This window comes from Podarcis cretensis (genome assembly GCF_951804945.1).
Source record: "Podarcis cretensis genome assembly, chromosome: 16".
Taxonomy (NCBI): Eukaryota; Metazoa; Chordata; class Lepidosauria; order Squamata; family Lacertidae; genus Podarcis; species Podarcis cretensis.
Window position 1 is genome coordinate 18,458,937 of NC_137186.1, and position 23,309 is coordinate 18,482,245.

At 46.9% G+C, this 23,309-nt stretch overlaps 1 protein-coding gene across 11 annotated transcripts in view; it reads right to left on the reverse strand.

Moving 5' to 3' along the window:
• The window catches only part of PC (pyruvate carboxylase), a 263,520-nt gene that overhangs the window by 199,122 nt on the left and 41,089 nt on the right, over nucleotides 1–23,309 (reverse strand). For 8 of the 11 annotated variants that reach the window (XM_079956475.1, XM_079956470.1, XM_079956471.1 and 5 more), the window contains 2 exons: nucleotides 2,512–2,647; nucleotides 246–430 (listed from right to left, as the gene is read on the reverse strand). In XM_079956475.1, the coding sequence (XP_079812601.1) occupies nucleotides 246–430; nucleotides 2,512–2,647 (321 nt within the window). Of the gene's footprint in view, nucleotides 1–245; nucleotides 431–2,511; nucleotides 2,648–8,363; nucleotides 8,446–16,592; nucleotides 16,614–16,641; nucleotides 16,777–23,309 lie in introns of those variants that run through there. The other 3 variants (XM_079956469.1, XM_079956477.1, XM_079956467.1) reach the window with 3 other exon arrangements.

The following is a 23,309-nucleotide window of genomic DNA, read 5'->3' on the forward strand; positions in this document are numbered from 1 at the left end:
GACTGGGGAGGGGGAACTTCTGGGTCATGTTTTCTTGTTAGCTAGAGCAGAGTATAGGTCCATGTGCCAAAGAGATGAAGGGCTGGGGAAGAGGAAGCAGCTGAGAACTTGGGGGGGGGGGAATAAATGCTTGTTTAAGCAGCTGAGAACACATAGAGACCGCCAGCTTCCTTTATAGGTTCAGCCCTCCTGGCCTCCCCACAGCTCATTCCACTCACGGCAGTGAGAGCCAGTATCCTTCTTACCTTGGCAACTTGAATGATGTCCGGAATGTGCAGGTAGGCCTGGACAGGGGGGAGCCCCCGGCCAATGAGGTAAGCTTCATCCGCTTTCTGTCGGTGCATCTGCCCTGTGTCCTGCTCCGAATACACGGCCACCGTCCGGATGCCTAGCTCAGTGCATGCTCGAAACACCCGGATCGCAATCTCCCCTGGAAAACACAAATGTTGAGTGCCCACGAAAATGGGGAGAGGGGAGCTGCAATGTGGAAGCAGCTACACCATTTGATCAACTCAGCACATACCTCAATTGATCAACCAATCAGGTGATTTTATTATTAAGTTAATTTTAGCAGCCAGGAGAACTGCAGGTATCAGCCTATATCATTATTATTATTATTATTATTATTATTATTTATGCAGCAGCAAAAAAGGCTAATTCTATTCTATCAACGGAAGTCTAGTTTCCAGGATCTAGAGAATTAACAGTGCTGCTTTACTCTGCCTTGGTCAGACCCCACCTGGAGTCCTATGTCCACTTCTGGGCAGCACAGTTTAAGCTTTTTTTCTGTAGCCCCAGAGGGAAGAGAGATTCAGACTAGACCTTTGAAAGAAATTTCTGATGGTAAGAGCTGTTTTGACAGTGGAATGGACTCTCTCAGAAAATGGTGGACTTTCATTCATAGGAGGGTTTTATAAAGGGGTTAGATGCGGGAAAATGGGATGGTTATAGAGGATATGTTCAAAAATACAATAATAGTTTTGACTCCATGCTAGCATTCGAGTGACAAAGGAAGTAAAAGGAGGTGGATAACAATTAAGGATTTATTATATTTTCTGAATGTATTGGAAAATTTATATAGAAAGGTTTATTGTTTTGTGTACATTCAGTTGTAAGATAAAACATATGTGAAGGGACTTGACAGGAAGTCAAAATTGAAGAAAAGATTCTGTAAGATAAAAGGGGGGGGAAATATTTATTTTCATTATTATCATTATTATTTTTGTGTGTGTGTGTTGTATGGAATGTTTGGGAGGAAATAAGACGATAAATAACAAATAACATACAAAATATTGATGTATGTAATTTTTATTTCTCAATTATATTTTGTGGTAGTATGGTTGTAATGTTTTTTGTAACATAAAATCATTTAATAAAAATTATTTAAATATATATATATATATAAAGGAGTTAGATGACCATCTGTCAGGGATTCTCTAGTTTCAAGTACCAGGGGGTTGGACTAGATGACCCCTTGTGTCCCTTGTAACTCTACAATTCTATTATTGCTGTTGTTGCTATTATTTAAAGCATTTACATCCCACCTTTCTCTGAAGTAGGGATTCGAGGCAGCTTACAACATTTAAAACAACATCATAAAACACAAAATAATAAAAACAAACTTAAAAACAATAATTAAGATAAGCCAAAACACTTTTAGAGCCAGTAATTAAAATATAGTTTGCCCTGATGACAACCTAGTAATTAGCAATGCCTGCACCTTAATTTTCAAATGTCCTGAAGGAGATGCACCCTTTTTCCCCTCACACACAATGAAATGCCTCTTCCAGGATTCTTTTGTGTATTATTTATTATCTTTATAATTCATATACTGCCCTGACGTCAGGGTTTAATCCGTGTTCAAGGCTGGCATCGGTTTGCAGGGTTTGGTGCATAACCCCGGGAACATGCAAGAAGCAGCATTCCTGTCATGGCCCGAGGGATGTGGCTGGGGATTTGGAGGGAGGGAGGGCCAGCCTCAGACCTAGCAAGCCAACCAGAAGCCCACCTACAAGAGGAACCATTGTGCTGCTGCCTCTGTAACCTGAGGATGCTGTGCTGCCCTAATAGAACCACAGCCTCTTCAGGGTCAAGGAGTGCTGAAGCAGGTTGCCCCCCACTTTAAATGGAAGAGGCTCCTCCCACAGAAGGAGCAGCTAGCAACCGAGCTAGTGCTGTAGCTCAGTCTGAAGATGATTGCTACTGAAACAGCACTGGAGCTCCACTCTTATGGAGTCTCCAGCCTTGGCTGTGCACAGAGGTGGCCATGGTGCCACTGGAGTCTGACCTCTGTGTTGCTGATGTCTCTGATCTGGAATGACAAAGGGGCCAAGGAACTAGACAGAGACTTCTAGGCGAATGTTATGGCTCCTTTTGGGGAGAGGTGTCTTCTGGACATCAAAAAGGGGAGGGTGGCACAGATCCTGATGGGGAATGAGAATGGCTTAGCACAGGAGTCATGGTCCCCAACAGCTCCCGCCCACCAAAGCCCCAGCCCTAGCCCCAACTCACCTCTGTTGGCCACCATCACCTTCTTAATGGGCTTGTATTCCACGCGCTGGGTGCTGTGGAAAGCAGCAGGGCTTAGCGAGAGCCGCTTGAGGGCCAAGAAGGCCACCCCTCCCTTGGCAAAACGCAGCTGCAACATCTGCGAACAAAAAGGGACAGATCAGTAGGCTTAGCTTTAAGGCATTCTCACAACCACTGATGCGCACAGGACAGGACACTGACCCTTCAAGTAGGACCACGAAGCACAAATTTGACACAGACCCACACGCATCAGAGCTTGTGGCATCAATGGCAGCAGCCCCCAGACTCAAAGAGGGACCTGGCTGAGCAGCCCCCCCACCCCACCCCACAAGCAACTGCCCAGCCTTCACCCATCAAGGCTCCCCCCCCCCCACTAGCAGTAGTCAAAACTGCCTTATTCCTTCCAGGAAACTTAAACAATGCAATAGTTCTCCAGGTGGCAGTTAAAGGCAGAAAGAAGCTGGGTAATGCACTCTAGTACACTTGAGCGCTGTTCACTGCACTCTAAATCACTTCCAAACATGCAGAGATCTCAGGTTGATGGGATACAGAGTTAAAATGGCACTCGGAGGGGCCTTCACGGCAACGTGGAGTCAAGATGGGCTTTAAGTGGCGCAAGCATCCAGTGATCTTTTCCTTAACCTCAACGAGGGAAATGGATAGTTGACACTTTTTTACCATCTTGAACATACAAAGCCACTTCTCCCATAGATAGCTTTCTCACAGTTATTTGGATGCCTTTAAAAGGGGGCTAGACATATTCATGGAGGGCAAAGCTACTTGTGTCATGATGTCAATGTACTACCTCTGAAGGGCTGTCACATGGGAGATGGATGTGTTTTCTGTGGCTCCAGAGGGAAGGACCCAAACCAATGGATTCAAATGACAAGAGAGGAGATGCCGACTGAACATTAGAAAGAACTTTCTGAGAGTAAGAGCTTTTGGACAGTGGAATGGACCCCCTCAGAAGGTGGTGGGCTCTCCTTCATTGGAGGTTTTTAGGCAGCAGTTCCATGGTCACCTCTCATAGATTCACGGGTTCTTTAGCGAAGCACTAAGAAAGATTATAACGCAATAAAATTTATAGCTCAGTTTATAGAGCATGAGACTCTTAATCTCAGGGTTGCGGGTTCGAGCCGTATGTTGGGCAAAAGATTTCTGCATTGCAGGGGGTTGGACTAGATGACCCTTGTGATCCCTTCCAACTCTACGATTCCAATTCAAAACCGTAAAAATTGTGCATTGTTTCAAAATCCCATTTAAAACTATTCAGTTTAATTAATTCAATAAAACTAAACTTGAGCCAGTGACACCAGATACTGCTTGAAAAATACTTTAAAGCATCCTTACTAATGAAAGTGTAAGGGTGAAGGAAATTTATAGGATTAAGTATTTCTATATAAGTGCTCAACAAACATGCACAAACGTCTATCTATCACAAATGTAATGCAGCTAATTGATCAGAAAATCAATAGCTATTACCAATAATTGTGACAGCTCAGAATTGTAAATACAAACAAACATGACCAAAGGGAATAGCTTTGAAAGCAATGGGAGAAGTAGAATTTCAAATACAAAGGAAGGAAGGTGTTTTGCTCCAGCTCTCACCTGGTCAATCATAAATAAGCGATTAACATGCTCAGAGGGCCCCCCACTTCCAGGGCCCCCCTGCCACCCTCTTGCCTCTTATCCCACAGCCCACTTTAGGTACCACTGTTTCAGACCACCGCTCCCATCAGCCCCAGGCTTGATGGGAGTGGTGGTCCAAAGTATTCAAAGCGCAAGACCTTGGGGAAGGCTTCTTTCGATACCTGGAGTCAGCTCTCGCTGCAAACCCCCCCCCCAAAAAAAAACCCAAGCTCAGCAGGCGGGCTCCCTTGTGACTCAGTTTTAGGATGATGATCCTCCTCCCTCTCTTTTCTCTTTTTTCTAAGAAGGCTAATAACTTTTTTAACGGCTCCCTCACTCCCCAAGACAGCCTGGGGGACTTTTTGTCTGTTGCCACGCAGTGTGCTATAGCAGCTAAACAGGGATATAGTAAAGACATCAGCAGTTTAACAGTAGATTTATTTTTATACCTCCGAAAATCAATAGCAGCTCCAGCACTCAAGACCCAAAATTAGCATGCAGGTGATGGCGGCCGTCCCTCCTGTCCCCAAAGTCCTTGGAAGGAAAACAGCCACTCAGGCTAGGTGGAGAAAAAGAACTGGGGGGGGGGGGTTGCCTATAGGAGAGCAATGGTTTTATTGAGTCTATATTTAGTCGATCCACTTTAACCCAAAGGGTCATGGCATGTCATAGCAATCCATAACTCCGGTGCATGTTGTTCATTTCCTCAAGATACAGATCCTCCGGAAACTTGCCAGAGGTAATCCTAAAACAATGGGAAAGTAGGCAAGGGCTGGGAAAATGACAAGTGTCTGAAACTCCCATTGTTCTAGGTGCATTTTGCGACAGGGAATTTCATTAGTGTGAGCAGTTTCTGAGCTCTGGGTGCAGTATTGCGCCTGAGATTTCAGATTAAAACTGCAGAGTGGAAAGAAAGGAGGAGCTTTTTCTGCCTCCCCATTTCCAGCTACTCTCTGAAGACTGGAGAAGAGACTCTCTTAAGAATATGGGTGGGCAGGGGAAGGACTAGAGCATGTGAAAAATGAACATAATATTTTAGCTGCAGTTCATTCATTTTCAGCTTTGTATTCTTGTTATTTAAAAAAGCGCGCCTAGACATTCCGTTGTTGCACCCATAACCTAGGCTTAAGCTCCTAGCTTTCATATCTCTGTTTCTAACACTGAAAATGATGTGTAAGGTTGGGGATGGGTGGGGGGCAGGGTCACATCTAGGAACAGAAGAAGAACCTGGCTGCTGGATCAGGCCACACACTCATCTAGTCCAGCATCCTGTTCTCTCAGTGGTCAAACATGTATCTATAAGAAGCCTGCAAGCAGGACCAGAGGGCAAAAACACTCTCCCTTCTCGTGGTTTCCAGAAACCGGTATTTAGAAAGATTTGCTGCCTCTTGACAGTGGAGATAGGGCACACCCACCAAGACTAGTAGCCATCAATAGGCTTCTCCTCTGCCATGGACTGGTTGGGCACAGAGGAATGGTGGAAGGAACCCACTGGGAAACCACCCAAAGGAAGAAGGCTCAGAGCACGGGGAATGGTGGTGGGACAACAATGAGTGGGAAGAGGCAGAAGAGGGAAAAGACTGGGAAGAGGAGGTGTCAAAAGCTGAAAAACTAACAGGGCTTAGTGAGCTGGGAGAGTCAATGGCAGAGAGAATCAGAGGCAGAAGCTGAAGAAGGAGAAGGGGAAGAGGGAGGCAGAGATGAGTCAGGCTGGTGAAGAGTCACAGGTGTCTCCCCCTTCCCCTGTGTCCCAGAACCAGAAGAGGCATTAAAATGGTGGAGGAGAGGTTGGCTGCACGCAGACGCAGTCTCTGATGGCTGGGGGAAAGCCCTGGGGAGGAAGGGACTAGTTTTTATGGAGTAAGACCACAGAGAATGAGCTGCTCTGCTCATTAGGCCTGACACTCAACCAAGAGTTAACTCCAACTTTCAGCTGTGAATGACTGACTGGCACGCTGCTGTGACAACCTTGATGAATTTGTCTAATCAATTTTTAAAGCCATCCTAGTTGGTGGACATTCTGTCTTCTGTGAGAGCGAGTGCCACAGTTTAATTCTGCACTGCCCTACCTGGTGATGCCCGGGATCAAACTTGTGCAAAGCACATGCTCTACCACTGAGCCATGGCACTTTAAGGGGTTTCAGCACATCTCATATGACCGAAGGGAGCGTTGAGGTTGGAAAAGAGCCTGTTGTGGGGGAGCAACTAAATCTCCCCCAAATCTGCCCAGAGCAACAGCCCCCTCAGGCCCCCCCACTATGCCAGTGAGTCAAATCCCCACTTAGCCAGTGGGCCAGTCACAACCTCTCAGTCTCACCTACCTCACAGGGTTGTTGTAAGGGTAGCAAAGAGGAGGAGAACCATGTCCAAACCAGGCAATAACCTGGAGATCTTCTAGGTGGGATATAAATGTAATCAATCAATCAATCAATCAATCAACCAACTAGTTCAATACTGTCAACAGTGACTGCCAACAGCTCTCCAGGGTTTCAGGCAGGGGGTTTCTCTCCTGCCCAGCCTGGAGACACCTGGGATTGAATCTGTGACCTTTAGCATGCAAGCAGATGCTCTGCCACTGAGCTAGTGGTCTGATCCAGCAGCCAGGCTTTTCCAACGCCAGGCAAACCTCAGATGCCAGAGGGGTGGCTGGATAAGATCCCACTTAGTCAGAAGGCTGGACTAGAGCTCCACTCCCCATGACTAGCAGGAGCAGAGTTGTGCAGAGAGGCTCAATTTGCATAATTTATGCATACTAAAACATTAAGGTTCCGCCGGCACATAATTTTTACAGCCCCCGCAGACACATAGCCCCCAACTACACACGGAGTGGGCGGAACAGGACGAACTCAGGGAGGGAAGGCAGCCAGCGTGCAAATCTAACTGAGCTCCACGGGCACGCTTGTTTGCGGTGATTCATTGGAACCGCAGTTTTCGGGATTTCCAAACTACCTGGAAGCCAAGGCGTTTAAACAAAAGCAAATTCAAGCCTCTCTGCCCCCTCCTTCCCAACACCACACCGCAAGCCGTGTGTCTAATGTGCCATTTGGAGACCGAGGGACCCGTCTCTTCGCAGTCAAAGCGATGGCGGCACGTCCTGCTCGGCTCTTAACACATCCGTCTGCCATCCCCTAAACCCTCTCCTCTTATGCACGCGCAATTGAGCAGAACACAGCTTCCATTTAGAAACCCTCTTTCCTGGCTGTTGTCCTGCCCCTTGGTGACAGTGGTGGCTGTGGAGGGGACTTGTCTGTACATGCCAATGAGCTGATTAGAAGCACAACAGGGGAGTAGAGGGCAAGGGAAGCAGGCCCCTGGGCCAGCCCTGCCACATATAACCCCACTGCTGGCTGGATGACTGTTTGCAGTACAGCCCACCACCCTCCAAATTAACCATCCAGGTCTGTTCTGATCTCTGCCAGTCACTCTCTGGCAAATTAGAACTAGGGCGCTTGCAGGTCCCAGCTGCCACGATGAGGAAAGCCACACCACTGCAAGGCTGTATAAAGGCTACCTGCCTGAGCGTGTCGCTTTAAGGGTCTGCGGCGGAGCTGAGCAGGTGCTCCAGCTTACATAGGTTGGGCTGCAGTTCCCGGACAGACGCTTCCAAATGACCAGCATTAGCAAACTGGCCATTCTGCTAAATCTGCTCCAAGCAAGGCTCTCCTGCTCACAAGGAGGGATGGGGCGGGCGAGGGGAAGCAAAGAATGTAGCATACGGTCTGGTCTGAAGGATGGGGAGAAAGAGAAAGGTACAGCTAGTTAGCAGCCCAGGGTAATGCTATTTTGCAGGCAAATAAAGAAAGGATTGGAGGCAGGATTATTTCACAAAGAAAAAGAATCCAGACCTTTGTTTGTGCAGGAAACCAACTTAACTGCAGCAGAAAGTGGCTGCCGAGTGATGCCAACGATTTTACAACTTATAAAGTCACTTTCTATGCTCTTGGCAGCTAGGAAGATAAGGAAAAAGAATTTAGATAAGTTAGCCGTTAATTGTAAAGAGGACTTGGAATTCACACAATCCATATGCGACCCCCCTCTATTTTATCTGTCCTTGTAAGAAAGGTTTCTGTTAGATTCGGTTGTGGTTTTGTTGTATATTTAGTTATGGATGATGTCACGGCCATTGGCTAGCACAATGGAAGTTTGATTTGAAAAATAATTCTACACTATGAATTTTAAAAATGCGTATGTTAGGGCTGAGGCACCTTCTCCCAAATGCCTCCCTCAGGCAATATTCTGGGTGCCATGTCAAAGGACGGAAAAGCAGTCACTTAAGAGCAGAGAGAGAGAAAGCAGCACTGCTTCACTTGCCCTCAGTGACATCAGCATGCAGTCATCAGACAGGCTGCGCTTTACTGTGACATCATCCCACGGGCATCCTGGTTGGCAGCGAACTTCATAGAATCATAGAATTGTAGAGTTGGAAGGGTGATCTAGTCCAACCCCTTGCCATGCAGTAATCTTTTGCCCAAGACCCTGAGAGTGAGTGTCTCATGGTCTACCAACTGAGCTATCCCAGCAATAAAGTTGGCTATGATAGCAAAAACCCTGGTGGTTGTGCTCTACCTCCACAGTCGGAGGTGGTATGTTGTTGAGAATCAGTTACAAGAAATCGCAGGAGAGGGAGACTTGCTGTGGCACTAAGGCCTGGCGCATGGACATCTTGTTGGCCACTGTGAGAACAGGATGCTGGACTAGAAGGACCACTGACCTAAACCAGCAGGCTCCTCTTAGGAGAACAGATCTCCTGGGTGAGCACCACTGAAACGGGAACTTGCCAAAGGCAGGCCCTCATTTATTTTGGGATGACTATCCTAATGGATCATGGCTGGGGAGAAGTTTCTCTTGAGCTGCGCCCCACTCAGCGGCCAAGAGGTCTTGGGGCCAGGCATGCTGCCATCAATGCTCCCAGTTTCCTTGAGCCATATTCTGAATAGCAACACTATCTGATCCAACCTTCAGAAGATAGATGATTGTTTTGTTTTGGCTGGACACTGAGAGAAAAGGATGCTGGGATAGATGGGCCCCTGGCCTGATCCAGCAGCCAGACTCCTCTTACATTCTTATGTTGTGATAGGGTGTTCCCCAACTTGGTGCCCTCCCAATGTTGCTGCATCACAACTCCCACTGTCCCTATCCACAGATCTTACTGGCTAGGACTGGTAATCAGAGTCCAGCAACATCTAAGAGTCCCAGGATGGGGGACACTGATGTACATCATTGTCATCGCAACAACATCCTGTTCACCGCATGGTTTAGTAATAGCTGTAACTATTCCCAGGGTGTAAAACAACCCTGCTTTTAAAAAAGAATTGGTGATAGTAAAACAGCAGGAGACAGGGGTCCCAAAAAATAATAATCACCATTTGCAGCGTTTATGCGTGTTTGTGGGACAAAATACTACAGATTCCCCCCCCCCAAAGCCACTGCTTTTGCTTCCCAAATCGTTGTCTATTTGATGCATAAGCAACCATCAATTCTGAAAATGCCCCCTTTCCCCTCCCTCTATTTTTCTTGCATGTCTATAATTATTATTAGGTTATAAGCCTCCATACTGTCCACTTGTAATTTATTTATTTTTTAGTTATAGTGGAACACTGGGCCTAAAAATGAAATGGAGAGGAAGTGCTTCTTCATGCAGTGCACAGTTAAACTATGGGACTCAATTCCAACAGGAGGCAGTGATGGCCACCAAGTTGGACTGTTTTAAAAGAGGATGGGGCAAATTCATGAAGAGGGTTGTCGATGGCTAGTAGCCATTTTGGCTATGCTGTTGCACTTCAGTTGGAGGCAGCAATGATGCTGGATACCAGCTCCTGGAAACTACAGGAGGGGAGAGGGCTCTTGTGCTCCAATCCTGCTTCTGAGTTTCCCACAGGCATCTGGTTGGCCCCTGTGAGAATAAGACACTGGACTATATGAGTCCCCTTTGACCTGATTCATCAGGCTCATCTTATGTTCTTGGGGTGGGGTTCGATAATGTCAGCTGATCCAGCTTAAGGTGGTCGTGCACAGGAGGAGGAAGAAGAAAGGAGGGCTCTTCTCCCTTCCACAAAGGGAAAATTTTAACAGGCTTTGTTCCTGAAGGTCTCTGAAAGAGCAAATAAATCTTGCACAAGCCAAGTACACAACCTTCCAAATTCTGCAACAGATTTCAAAACTTACCCTTTCCTCCATTTGGCCCCAAACCAGAAAAACGGCATCACTTAAACCCTTCTGAACCTTTCTCATTTACAAGAAAGGACTAAGTGATAAGCTACAGAAAGAGGGCTCTCCCCACCTCCTGGAGAAGCACAACCCTGTTTGGTTTGTCCCATATAACTGGGTTCAAGGAAGGAGGACAAGAGGGTTGTTTAATGCCAAAGACGCCTTGGAGCAAACTCGGGAGTTGGGTCAGCTTCTCCACAGGGCCAGCCCTGCCCTGAGACAGGGTGAAGCTGTGGCCTCAGGTGGCAGATACTGAGAGTCGGGGTGTGGATAGAGCTGTGTATGCCTGTTCCGAACCTCCCTAAGCTAGGCCACATGTACACCATACATTTAAAGCACCATGACAGCACTTTGAGCAGTCACGGCTACCCCCAAGAATTCTGGGAACTGTTTGTTAAGGGTGCTGAGCGATGTACAAAGACCTCTATTTACACACACACACACACACATGGCTACAATTATAAAATCATAGAATTGTAGAGTTGGAATAAGGATAACCTAGTCCAACACCCTGCAATGCAGAAAACTCTACTAAAACATCCATGATGTTGCATGACCAACTCTGTGTCCACAGACTTTTAGCATGTCACTGCAAACAGCTATTAAAATGCAATAATTCTTCATGTGTCATCACCCTTTTGTATTACTCCTTTCACCTGTGGCATTATCAGCAGCAGCAGCAGCTTCCCATGAGCACAATTATGTGGCAAGAATGTCAGGGATGGCTGTGAAAAGGAGGCCTTAATCTGTAGCGTCTCCTTGAACTTATTCTGTGAGAAGCATGAAGAAGCTGTTCAAAGACTGCCTGTTTTCAACAGCACAAAAAAGCCGCTCTGTAGAGGTCCTGTGTTTATCAGGCAACATTCATTCCGCCAGATCACCTCCATTTTCCCAAAGTGATTTTCATTCCTCTTCACAGGGGACTCCAGGAACTGTGGCAGCAGGAGGGGAATAGGGGTCTCCTAGCAACTCTCAGCACCCTTAACAGGATTCAGCTCCAGAATCCTTTGGGGGAAGCCGGGACTCTTCAAAGTGGTATGACAGCTCTTCAAATATGTGGTGTGAATGTGGTCACTGTCTCCTGCCCTCTGGTGTATTGGAGGAAGCTGAAGTAACATCCACCTGCCAGTCTGGTCATCTTCCATACCTGTAATGGGGAAAGTCGCCATCTTATCCTTGGCCTCAGGCGGCATAATTTCTTGGGCCATCCCTGCACAGATGACTTGTCTCACAGAACAAAAAGCTGACAAAGAGAAGTGACGTTTTCTTCAATGAGCTACCAAGATGTTATCTTCTGGAAGCAAGCTTTGCCATCACAAATAGCCCTTATCCTTCCTGCCCGCCCACCTACCACACAACCAAAATATGTTTAACAACGTCAGTAAAAATACAAAAGAAGAAGAAACTCCACAGAGGATTCAACGTGATAGAAATAGATGTTCTGAGACATGTTTTGCCTTGCAATTATTATTCTAGCATAATAATTATCATCCAGCTGGGAATCAGGCAAGTGGGATGACACCTCAATACAAAGGCAATTGGAAATGGCTACATGCCAACATGGCCAAGGTTTGAGGAACTAACATAAGGCCCAGCAGGACCCAAGCACAAGAGCTCTCTCCCCAACTGAGGGTTTCAGATTCAAAAGGATTACTGCCTCTAACCATGGAAACAGAGCAGAGCCACTGTGCCTAGTAGCCATTGATGGCCTTCTCTAACATGAATTTGTCTAATCCTATTTTAAAACCACCCAAGTTGGTGGCCATCACTGCCTCCTGTGGTAGTGAGTGAAGGACTTTCTTTTACCTGCCCTGAATCTTCCAACATGCAGTTTCATTGCACATCCCTAAGTTTCAGCGTGATGTCAGAGGGAGAACTTCTCTCTATCTGCTTCCTCTGTGCCAGGCATTATTTTGCAAACTTCCACCACATCACCTCTTACTCTCCTTTTCTCTAAACTGAGAAGTCCCAAATGCTACAACTTTTCTGCATAGGAGAGTCGCTTCACCTGCTTGATAATTTCGGTTGCCTTTTTCTGAACCTATTCTGAATACATGGACTACAAATCTAAATAACAAATGCAATTTTGTCCCCCGCAGTCTGAAGCAGGGTAGCCCTCTCTACTGCCTTGTCCTGCAAAACATGCAGGCACAGGGACAGTCAACAAGTGAATAGCACACACGTTTCAGGTTTATGTACTGTACAAAGTGGCGCACTTTGATCTTACAGCCTCAGCTTGTGGGCAGCCAATAACATGAGGATCACAATATTGGCTTAAGAACCAACGGCATCACTTGGGAGATGACAAACTATGTCAGCTGCCAAAACATTAGTTTGGGAGATATCTCAAGGTACTGTGCTTTGCCCCACATGACCTCATGCAATACACCGTTGCCAGCTTGGTGCTCTCCAGTTGTTTTGGACTACAATTCCCATCAGCCCTGGGACAGCATGGCCATTTTGGACTCCAGCTCCCATCAGCCCCAGGCAACAGGGCTGCCCATATTGTCATAACTGGAGAGGAGTATGGATGCACAGGAATGATTTAACAAGAAAAATGATACAGTACAGCTACAAGCAAAATAATTTAAGCATGAAAGATGAGGGGCAATTTTTTAGAGCAAACAGAGAAGATTCAAAACACAACACTTCCAAGGTTTTCTGTTGTTTTGTTTTTTTGCAAACAGCTAGGTGGAAACGGAGCCAAGGGATAGTGCAGGGTCAGTTGGCGTAACACTGTCAAAAGTCCCCCCAGCTGGAATCTCAACAGGTAGTCCTAGACAAGGCCCCCTCCTTTCTCAGCCTCAACTCCTCCATCTACAATATGGGAATAAAGTTGCTGACCTGTTTTGCAGGGTCATCATAACAATTACTAAGAAAAAGCAGCTGAAAAGTGTAAGAAGATCGTTGCTGGATCAGGCCAAAGGCCCATCCTAGCCCAACATCCTGTTCCTAAAGTGGCCAAGCAGATGCCTCAACTGGGAAGCCTGCATGCAGGACTGGAGTCCAAGAGTATTCTCCCCACCTGTGATTCCCAGCAACTGGTATTCAGAGGCACACTGACTCCCAACAGTAGAGGCAGAACGTAGCCACTGTGGCTTGCAGCCCTGGATAGCCTTCTGCTCCATGCATTTGTCCAATCTTATTTAAAGCCTCCCACAGTCGAAGGCAGCAATGCATCTGAATACCATCTGATGGAAACCACAGAAGGGGAGATTTGCTCTTGCGCTCAGGTCTTGCTTGTGAGTTTCCCATTGGGACATCTGGTTGTCCCCTGCGAGAACAGGATGCTGGATGAGATGGGCCATTGGCCTGATCCAGCAGGCTCTTCTTAACTTCTTATGTTCCAGGCAGGATGCAAAAACAGCAGTGACATAAACAGCACATCCCTTACACAAGATAAGTGGGATCCCTTCCTCCTTTGATGCAGAGGGTATTTTTTAGAGACGCGTGCCCTCCTACCCACACAGATCCTCCCAGATGCTTCTAACACCTTTCTGATTGAGTCAGAAACAGAAAGAGAGAGAGCACGACTTAAAACTTCAAACAAAACAATTATCCAGGTTATGTGTAAAGTCACTCAGCAGCTGCAGCAGCAGCAACCCCCCACCCCCGCAAATCTCTCTTCAAGAAGACAATATTGCTCCAAGCTTTCTCCTGTCCCACTTTGGCACGTTCTAAGCTGAAAAAACTGAAGCAATGGTCCTTTTATGGATCAGAAGAGGGACTTGGGAGGATAACACCACTGATAGCGATGGCTCATTTTTCTCATGGCAGTGTACCCAGCCTTCCTTGATGCAGCCCCCGTCTGCACTATATATTTAAAGCAGTATCATGCCACTTTCAACAGTCACAGCTTCTCCCAAAGAATTCTGGGTACTGTGTGCTGAGAGTTGTTAGGAGGCCCCAATTCCCGCTACAGAGCTACAGTTTAACTATCTATCCCTCTTCACAGGGAACTCTGGGAACTGTAGCTCTGAGAGGTGAATAGGGATCTTTTAGCAACTCTCAGCAAACTACAAACCTACAATGCCATGGCTGTTTAAAGTTGTATGATACTGCTTTAAATGTGTAGTGCAGATGAGGCCTCCATCTCCCATAAGCCCCCAGCCAGAATAGCCAATGGTCAAAGATAATGGAATTTGGAGTTCAACAACATCTGGAGGGCATCACAATATGGAATCTCCAAGCACTATAATATCAAGCAAAGAAGATAGCTGTCTGACCCATTATGTTTGCTAAACAGAACCTACATGGCCAGGGGCACTATGCCTCAGGGACCTGGGGAGAAACAAGAAGGAATGGTCATTGCATCCTTGCTGTGGCTCGTGAGCTTCTCAAAAATATCTACTTGCCCTTGTTGGAAGTCCTGGACTCATACAAAGGTCTGAGCGAATGCTTGGGAAATTGCTCTAAAACTGTCTAAATCAGGAATAATTAGTGGGAGCTGCGACAAAAGGTTGCTGCGTGGGGTGCCCCTGTGCAGGATTCCTCCCAGCCAAGTGCACTCTCGTCCAAGCATTCCATTCCACACACACTTACCCAACAGCCAATCAGCATTCTGTGGGTCACTGAGCATGCTCAGTTATCACTGGATTGCTGTTGGCTTCCCTCCCTGCTTAGGAATTTTCCCCCTACCACACCCATATATCTCTTGTACTTCTGAAAATGCTGGGGTTCCCCCAAGCTTCCCAATACTTACTTGTGTGTGTGTGTGCTTTGTTTTGGCCATATAAGCACCCACACTCACAGAATCATAGAATTTGTAGAATTAGAAGAGACCTAAAGAGTCATCTAGCCCAACCCCTTGAAATACAGGAATCACAGTTGCAGCTGTGGACTTCAGAAACACAGGAAAGGGTGACAGGTAAATGCAAATACTGCAGTAAATCTCAGAATACTGTTAGGGATGCAGAACTGGTGGGGGGGGCTGTTACCCCCATATGCTGTTTATGGGGTTTTCCAGAGGCATCTGACTAGTTAGAATTCTGGACCCGTCCAGCATGGCAGTTCTTAAGAACATGAGAGGCTTGGACTGAGATTTGGGTGGCCCTGGGAAACTGCTTCTCTCATCTGATTATAATTGCAAAGCACCTCAAGGGCCTCTGGTAAAAATATTTCTTCTAAAAGTAACTAAATCACAGCCAACTTTCATGAAAAAGGTATGACCTCTTGCGGGGGGGGGGGGGGAGCGCTTCCACTAAGCTGGTGGCCAAATTGCATCTCTTCAGGGGGGTTTTTTGGTCCAACTCCCATTCAGCATAAGTTGGCTGAACACAGGGAACCCTTCACAGCGCAGCTTTGCATCTTATCAAACCAACGCAGAGCTTCATAAAAGATTATGAGTGACGCAGAGACCAAAGAAAGAGTAATGATTCGTTTATTCTCTCGAAGATTCAGGGTAACCCAGCCAAAGGGAACCATGATTGGCAGGGTATTCAGGACAGATAAAAGCCTAAGTATTTATTCACGTAATGCATAATCAGCTTATGGAATTCATTGCCACTAGATGCTGGAATATTCACTAACCTAGATGTCGTTAAGGAACTGTTAGGCAACAAAGCAGGTGAGGGTGAGGAAAGTGAAAAGGGATACAGAAATTGCTTTTTCTGCTATCAAGGACCATAGCTCAGTGGCATGCAGAAGATTCCAGGTTCAATCCCCAATGGCATCCCCAGCTAGGGCTGGGAGAGACTCCTGCCTGAAACCCTGGAGAGCCATTGCTAGTCAGTGTAGACAATACTGAGTAAGACAGGCCAATGGCCTCACTCAGTATAAGGCAGCTTCCTAAAACTTGCAGTCATCCTATGATGTTGGCTCGCAGTAGCTTTGAAGAAGATGGAAGTGAGCACACCAGTGTGAATTTAACCCCAGAGGCATAAGGTGCTCCTTTCCACGGAGTCAGACAACCAGTCCATCTAGCTCAGTTTTGCCTACACTGACTGGCAGTCACTCTCTAGGGTTTCAGGCAGTCCCAAAGACAGGGAGGTTAAACCTGGGGTCTACTGAACACAAGGCAAGCGCTCTCCCACCAAGCTGGGGTCCTCAGAGGTCCAGCATCAGTTATCGGTCCTATAGAACCTCCATGTTCAAAGGCAATGTACCTCAGAATACAAACTGCTGAGGACAAACAGCGCAGGAGGCCTGTTGGCTTTGTGTCCTGCCTCTCCGTTTTCCCAATGCGCCGCCTTGGACCCAAGAGACCCACTGTGGTTTGGCCTACTCACGTTCTCAAGACCCCTTCCTTCAAAGCGAGAAACTGCAAATTCTGCGCACGCTACGATGCCTTGAAGAACAAGAAGCAGCCCACGTGGGTCTCTCAACGGAAAATCCGAAAGATACTTCAGCCCTCTGTTTGTGTGTCTCTCTCCAGACTGCAGGCAGAATCCCAGACACGGAAGGACCTGATGAGACTCCTGAACTTTGGCAGCAGTTGGCCAATAGATAAACAAAGGCTGATACTGCAGGAGGCGAGCTGGGATCAGCTACCTAGGGAGGAACGCAATCGGTGGTGGTCAGGAGGGTCTTAACCCCTTTGAAAAGGGTTATCAGCTCAGATCATTTATCTCTCTTTCCACCAAACACTTAAGTTTGCAAAGTTCAAGATAACCTTCAGAAGATTCATTTTTTGTTCAGAGGAGAAAGCACTGCGAAGTGCAGGATAACTTTAATCTGCTTATCGACACAAAAGGAAGCACACAAAGTGATGCTCTCAAAGTGGCATCAGCCTACTCCCCAATCTTCCAATCCTAGGCTTCAAAACTTCCAGCATTTCCAGGTCGGGCACAACCCTTCAGCATGCCAGCTGCACAAAAGTAGTTTTGGGGGCCAGCCCGCTTTTCCCACTGGGGTGCAATTCAGAGGAGTTACATGTTCTAAGGAGAAACCAAAATTGCTCATTTCTCCCTCGGCTTTGCTCAATAGGTCAACAATATTTCTCTGAAATCCTATGGAGGTTATGGTACATTACACCTTTTGCCCACCCCCTGGTCTGCTCCACCACCACCATCTAACCTATCAAAGCATCAGACTGACTGTAAAAAAATAATAATAAAATCATAGAATTGTAGAGTTAGAAGGGACCTCCAAGGATCATCTAGTCCAACCCCCTGCAGTGCAGGAATCTAATCTAAAGCATCCATGACAGATGGCCACCCAACCTCTGCTTAAAAACCTCCTGGAAGGAGAGATCACAACCTTCTGAGAGAGACCATTCCAATTTTTTATAACTTTATTTAGTAGGAATATAGGAAGCTTGTCCATCTAGCTCAGTGTTGTCCACACTGACTTGCAGCAGCTTTCCAGGATTTCAGGGAGGGAACTCTCCCAGCCCTACCAGGAGATGCCATTGGGGATTGAACCTGGGATGCTCTACCACTAAGCTACAGCCCTTCCCTAAAAGAAAAAGAAAAAGCCTAGCCCTTGTGGTTCTGAATAAAGGACTTATTTTAATAGGAATATAAGAAGCCACCTTATACTGAATCAGACCATTGGTCCATACAGATCAGTATTGTCAGTGACTGGCAGCAGGTTCTCCAGTGATTTAGGCAGGAGCCTCTCTCTCCCAGCCCTATCCAGGGATTGAACCCAGCATGCAAAGCAGATTGATCTGCTACTGAGCTATGGCCCTTTACTGACATTCTCAAATGCAAACAGAACAACTGCCAGGCAAAAACAACAACCCAGACACAGATTGTGATAGCTGAGGCGGATGGGAGCTGTAGTCCAAAAACATCAGGAGGGCATCAGGCTGGTCTTGACTGCATACAACTCAGGCTGATAACACATACTGGACTGGATATGAAACATTATTGGAAATCGATGGTAGCATTTCATTCCTTATACCTACCACCCTGCCAGAACAAATCATGTGCAGTCCAGGGGTGTAACACCAGATACCTCAGTGTTAGTAAAGAAGGTCAAGGGACACCTCCCAGCTTCACACCTTCCATGGTCCACTAAACCCTCCAACACTCTGCCATTATGTGTTGCATTTTTCCGCCAACCCGGTAATGCAAGAATATCAATTTTGCATGGATAATTCTTGGTACACCTTCCACCTTCTGGGTATCTCAATTTTGGCTGTGACCAAGAAGAAGACTATCAAGCCCTTGGTACCAGCACTGCCAATGGAGTAGATTCAACCTCAGATCCTGAGTGAAGTGACCCAAAATCTTCTCCTGACCCAATCCCCATCGAGCTCTACTAAGTCATACAGTCTCAATAGACATGAACAGGGGTGGGCGAAGCACCACTGGAGATGCTGTAGAAAAATGGTTCGAGAACAGGACCCAAGGAATGCTCACGTGGTCCTGCATCTGCAAACTATCAAATTCCCCAATCTACCACCTACTGAAACCAAGGGGAAAGTGGAACTACCAAACCTCCGAGCAAAATAGGGTCTGTTTCAACCCTAGCAACTTCTTGAAATAGAAAAAGGAAAATTAACTTCACATTCTGCTTCTATCATGAATTTCATTTTTTTGTACTACCAAGGGACACATGTGCACACCAAAAGAAACAAAGTGAAGGGGAATTTTACCCTAGGGGTCTAATTCTGCTCCAAATCAGCTTTATGTTGTCACCAGAATTGGAAGATTTTAGAACAGAACTGGACAAATTCACGGAGGAGAAGGCTATCAATAGCTGCTAGCTACAATGGCTATTGTTCCAGCTCTGCTGTTGGGAGGCAGTATGCCTCTGAATACCAGTTGCTGGAAACTGCAGGAGGCGCCAGTGCTGTTGCCACTCAGGTCCTGTTTGTAGGCTTCTCACTGAACCATCTGGTTGGCCACTGTGAGAAAAAGATGCTGAATTAGATGGGCCATTGGCCTGCTGTAACAGACAGACTCTTCTTGTAAGTTCTTATGAGTTGACACTCATAATGCAAACTTGGAACACTGATTTCTTATTTGTGTTGTTCTTATTTGGGGCGGCTAGGCTATTTGGTGTTCACTAGACCCCTTTTAATATTTACTATGAACACAGTATTTCACCAAAGCGTTTTTTGTTCTTGATTTTTGTTCTCTCCTGTTATGAATCCTGTATTTCACCTCTGCTTCTCTTCTGTTTACCCTTCCTGACAGCACAAAACGAGGGATTTAAGTTAACATTGAGAGGCTCAAAGTACTCCAACAGTCTTTGTGTTGTGCTATGTTTTTGGAACAGCCTACCAATAACATCCATCTTTTTTTACATTAACCCGGAGCCATTTTTAAATCAATCATTAACTTTATTTCCAGCTAGGGCTTCAAAGGGGTCTGCTGAGCCCCAAAAAGCAGATTGATGCTGTCAACAACGGCAAATGATGTTCAGAAGCCAGCTAGGGCAAAACACAGCAGCCAGGATGTTGGCCCAGATCTGCATTGCTGAGCCTATTATTGCAGTGTTATTTGAGCTCTCAGGTCTCAGGTTTGCACCCTGATATCTCAGGGTCTGGGATGCTCCTGACCTGGTAATCCTGTTCCTTCCATATTCGTTTCACCACTTGGTTGGCAAACATCCATGCCCTTCCCAAAGGCCAATGTTCAAGACGTTCTCATTTCACCAGGAATTTGGACTGTTTTAACTTCGTACCTGGCTACTACAAAGGGTTTTTACCGTTGCTGTGGGCTAGGGTCAGGGAGGCTTCTAGTTTGAGCCACATTTGGGGCAGGCTTTCTTATCCCACTCTCCTCAGGTCCATACACAGATATGAATGCTGACCTGAGGATTAAGACACATACTCAACAGAGTAGGTAAGGGCCTAGGTCCACAAGGAACTTACAAAGGGACCCAGGGGGCTGCCTCCTCATTCCTTTATACATATTTAAACTGTGTGGCAGCCTGGCCACAGAGCTGCTCTAAGCAGCTCAAAACATTTTAAAAGTTAAAGGGATAGAGAGACAGGTCCCAGACCACTTTGTAAGTATTTCTTCTTCTTAGAGTGGGCAGAACGGGGGGCAGGGGGTAGGGAGTATGGAATGAAGCCAGCTCAAGATACATTTGCAGACTGAGTTTTGCAGTATTCTCATTGTTTGATTTTACTGCAGGTGGCGCTGTGGGTTAAAGCCTCAGCGCCTAGGGCTTGCCAATCGAAAGGTCGGCGGTTCGAATCCCTGCAGCGGGGTGCGCTCCCGCTGCTCGGTCCCAGCGCCTGCCAACCTAGCAGTTCGAAAGCACCTCCGGGTGCAAGTAGATAAATAGGGACCGCTTACCAGCGGGAAGGTAAACGGCGTTTCCGTGTGCTGCTCTGGCTCGCCAGAGCAGCGATGTCACGCTGGCCACGTGACCCGGAAGTGTCTCCGGACAGTGCTGGCCCCTGGCCTCTTAAGTGAGATGGGCGCACAACCCCAGAGTCTGTCAAGACTGGCCCGTACAGGCAGGGGTACCTTTACCTTTTTTAGCTGTCTTTAAATGGCTTCGTAAGCAAACAACCAAAGCACAAATGGAAATGTTTGCATTGATGGTCATATTAAAGAATAATAATTTAGTCTTGAGAAGGTTGATTCTGAGGTTTGGGACTTGGGAAGACAGATTTTGATATGATTTTAATTAGGAACTAATGAAAACTTGTCAGTTGACCCAGGACTGTTATGTACAATGGAGGCTTGGAGTGAATTCTTTCGCCCTCCATCTCCTCTGGAGGTTTAAATGCAAAGAATAAAAGCCTATTACCTTCATATCCTGTTAGTGAATTTCCCATAGGATGGCTGCAGGGAGAATTGCATGCTGGACTAGATGGCCTAATCCAGCAAGACTCTTCTTCTGTCCTTCATTCTGCATATTTCAAGAGAGATCATAGCTCAGGGGTGGAGTGCTCCTGCTACAAGAACACTCAGAAAGCAGAAGAATGAACAGTGCTGGCCCAGGAAAGAATGTAAGAAGAGTCAGCAGGATCAGGCCAATGGCCCTCCTAATCCTGCATCCTGTTCTCACAGTGGCCAACCAGATGCCTGAATGGGAAATCTGCAAGCAAGACCCAAGCACAAGAGGCCTCTCACCTCCTGTGGCTTCCAGCAACTGGTATTCAGAAGCATTGCTGCCTCTGACCGTGGAGGAGGAGTCAAGCCATCCTGGCTAGTAGCCATTGATGGGTTCCTCCTCTGTAAATTTGTCTAGCAGTCTGAACTGGTGATACAAGGCCATTTCCAAGGCTCTCATCTTTGGGCCTTTGACAATGGGAGAGAACCATACACCTGATAGCAGCCAGCCAGGAAGGGGCAGAGACAGTTGCGCAGAGGATGCACTCTCTGTGGCACCCACCCAGACCACGGAAGCGGCAGAGCCTCGCTCACATGTTGGCATATCTCCGTGAGCAATGGGAGTTTCGGCTTTCCTCCAGGTGCCACAGAAATACAAATAAATAGCTCTAATAACCCCATTGGCTCCCCTCCATCTCCCATCGCTCCAGTGTAGCTGTCAGCATCCGAGAGGAGAAAGAAAAAAATAAACCAGAAAATGCTTTCTCCCTCTTCTCTCCCACCCCCTCCACTTTCCACCCCTGCAAAATTAAACAGCGAGATGAGAAAAACATAACAAAACAACAAAACGCTTGTCAAGGCTGGGGAGGGCGATAAGCGGTGGGAGGGAGGGGATAGAGAATAAATATTCAAATCTCCATGGCAAGCAATTTATTAAAACTGCCAAGCCGGAAATAAAAAATCAAGGCTTTCTGTGCTAAAAGGTGTCATTCCTTCAAACGGCCGTGGCAGCGTGCTCTAATGAGTGAATTATGGATCAAATCCCAAGGAGCCACATTAGCGTATGGCTGCGCAGAGGACATATTGGAGATGTAATGTGCAGGCTGGGAAAGGGTTGCGCGTGTGTGTGCAAACACATTAAATTCCCTCCCACTGCACAGCGAGATCTATCGAGGGTACAAGTTCCTTCCTGTGCACCAAACTTCCCAGAAAGAGCAACTGCAATAACTGATTAGATTGACTAACAAGAAAAAAAAAAGCTCGGTTGCCTCATTAGGCTGGTTTAAGCCCCCACTAGTGCTGGCAGAATCCAGTCCGTCCTGGAATACACTTGCTGGTTCAACCAGCATATGCAACTCGGCAGGAGAGGAAAGGGCAGACACAGAAAGCCTCTTCATGAGTTACGGCCCAGATGATGGCAATGAGATGAGCCAGGCTGGATCAGGGCTGTACCCCCTGGCCCTGGCCCCACTATCATGACCTACTGAGCCATGCAAGGAGGTTTAAGTGGGCAGCCCGTTGTAAGCACACTGACTTCTAAAGTGGATTGCTTTATAATAAGATTGGAAGAATTCATGGTGGGTAAAGCGATCAATGGCTACCAGCCACACTGGAGCCATGCTCTGTCTCCACAGTCAGAGGCAGTAATGCATCTGAACCCCAGTTGCTGGAAGCCACAGAGGGGGAGCGATGCTCTTGTGCTCAAGTCTTGCTTGCGGGTTCCCCACAGGCATCTGGTTTGGCCCCTGTAAGAACAGGATGCTAGACTAGATGGGCCATGGGTCTGATCCAGCAAGCTCTTCTTCGTGTTCTTAAATAATCCCCACTCCTGTCTTTCAGCCCCAACACTTTGGCAGTATTGAGGCTGGGCAGGTGGGGATGCAATGGAGGGTTGCGGGCAGCAAACCCAGGCCTTACAAGACTGTAATCAAGTAAAGAATGGAAAACAATATAGCCGATAGAATGTGTCTGCTCTGCAGGTCGAGGGCCCACATCACCTCCCAAAGCAACTTTCCAGGGGCCACATGCCACTGGTGGGGGCCAGAAGCAAAATCAGACAGGACAATGGATATGGCTCTTGGTATTGCCCATTATGCTACAGTCACGGAAAAGCCAGAGGTTTCTCCATGCAGGAGAGCAAGAGGCATTACCATAGTTCATCAAGGACACATTCCATCCAAGCAAAAACACTCAAGGAAGGGGTGGAGCATAGTCAGTGAGGGGTGTGGCCTGGATAGGAGGTGCGATCTGAGGAGAGTCCCA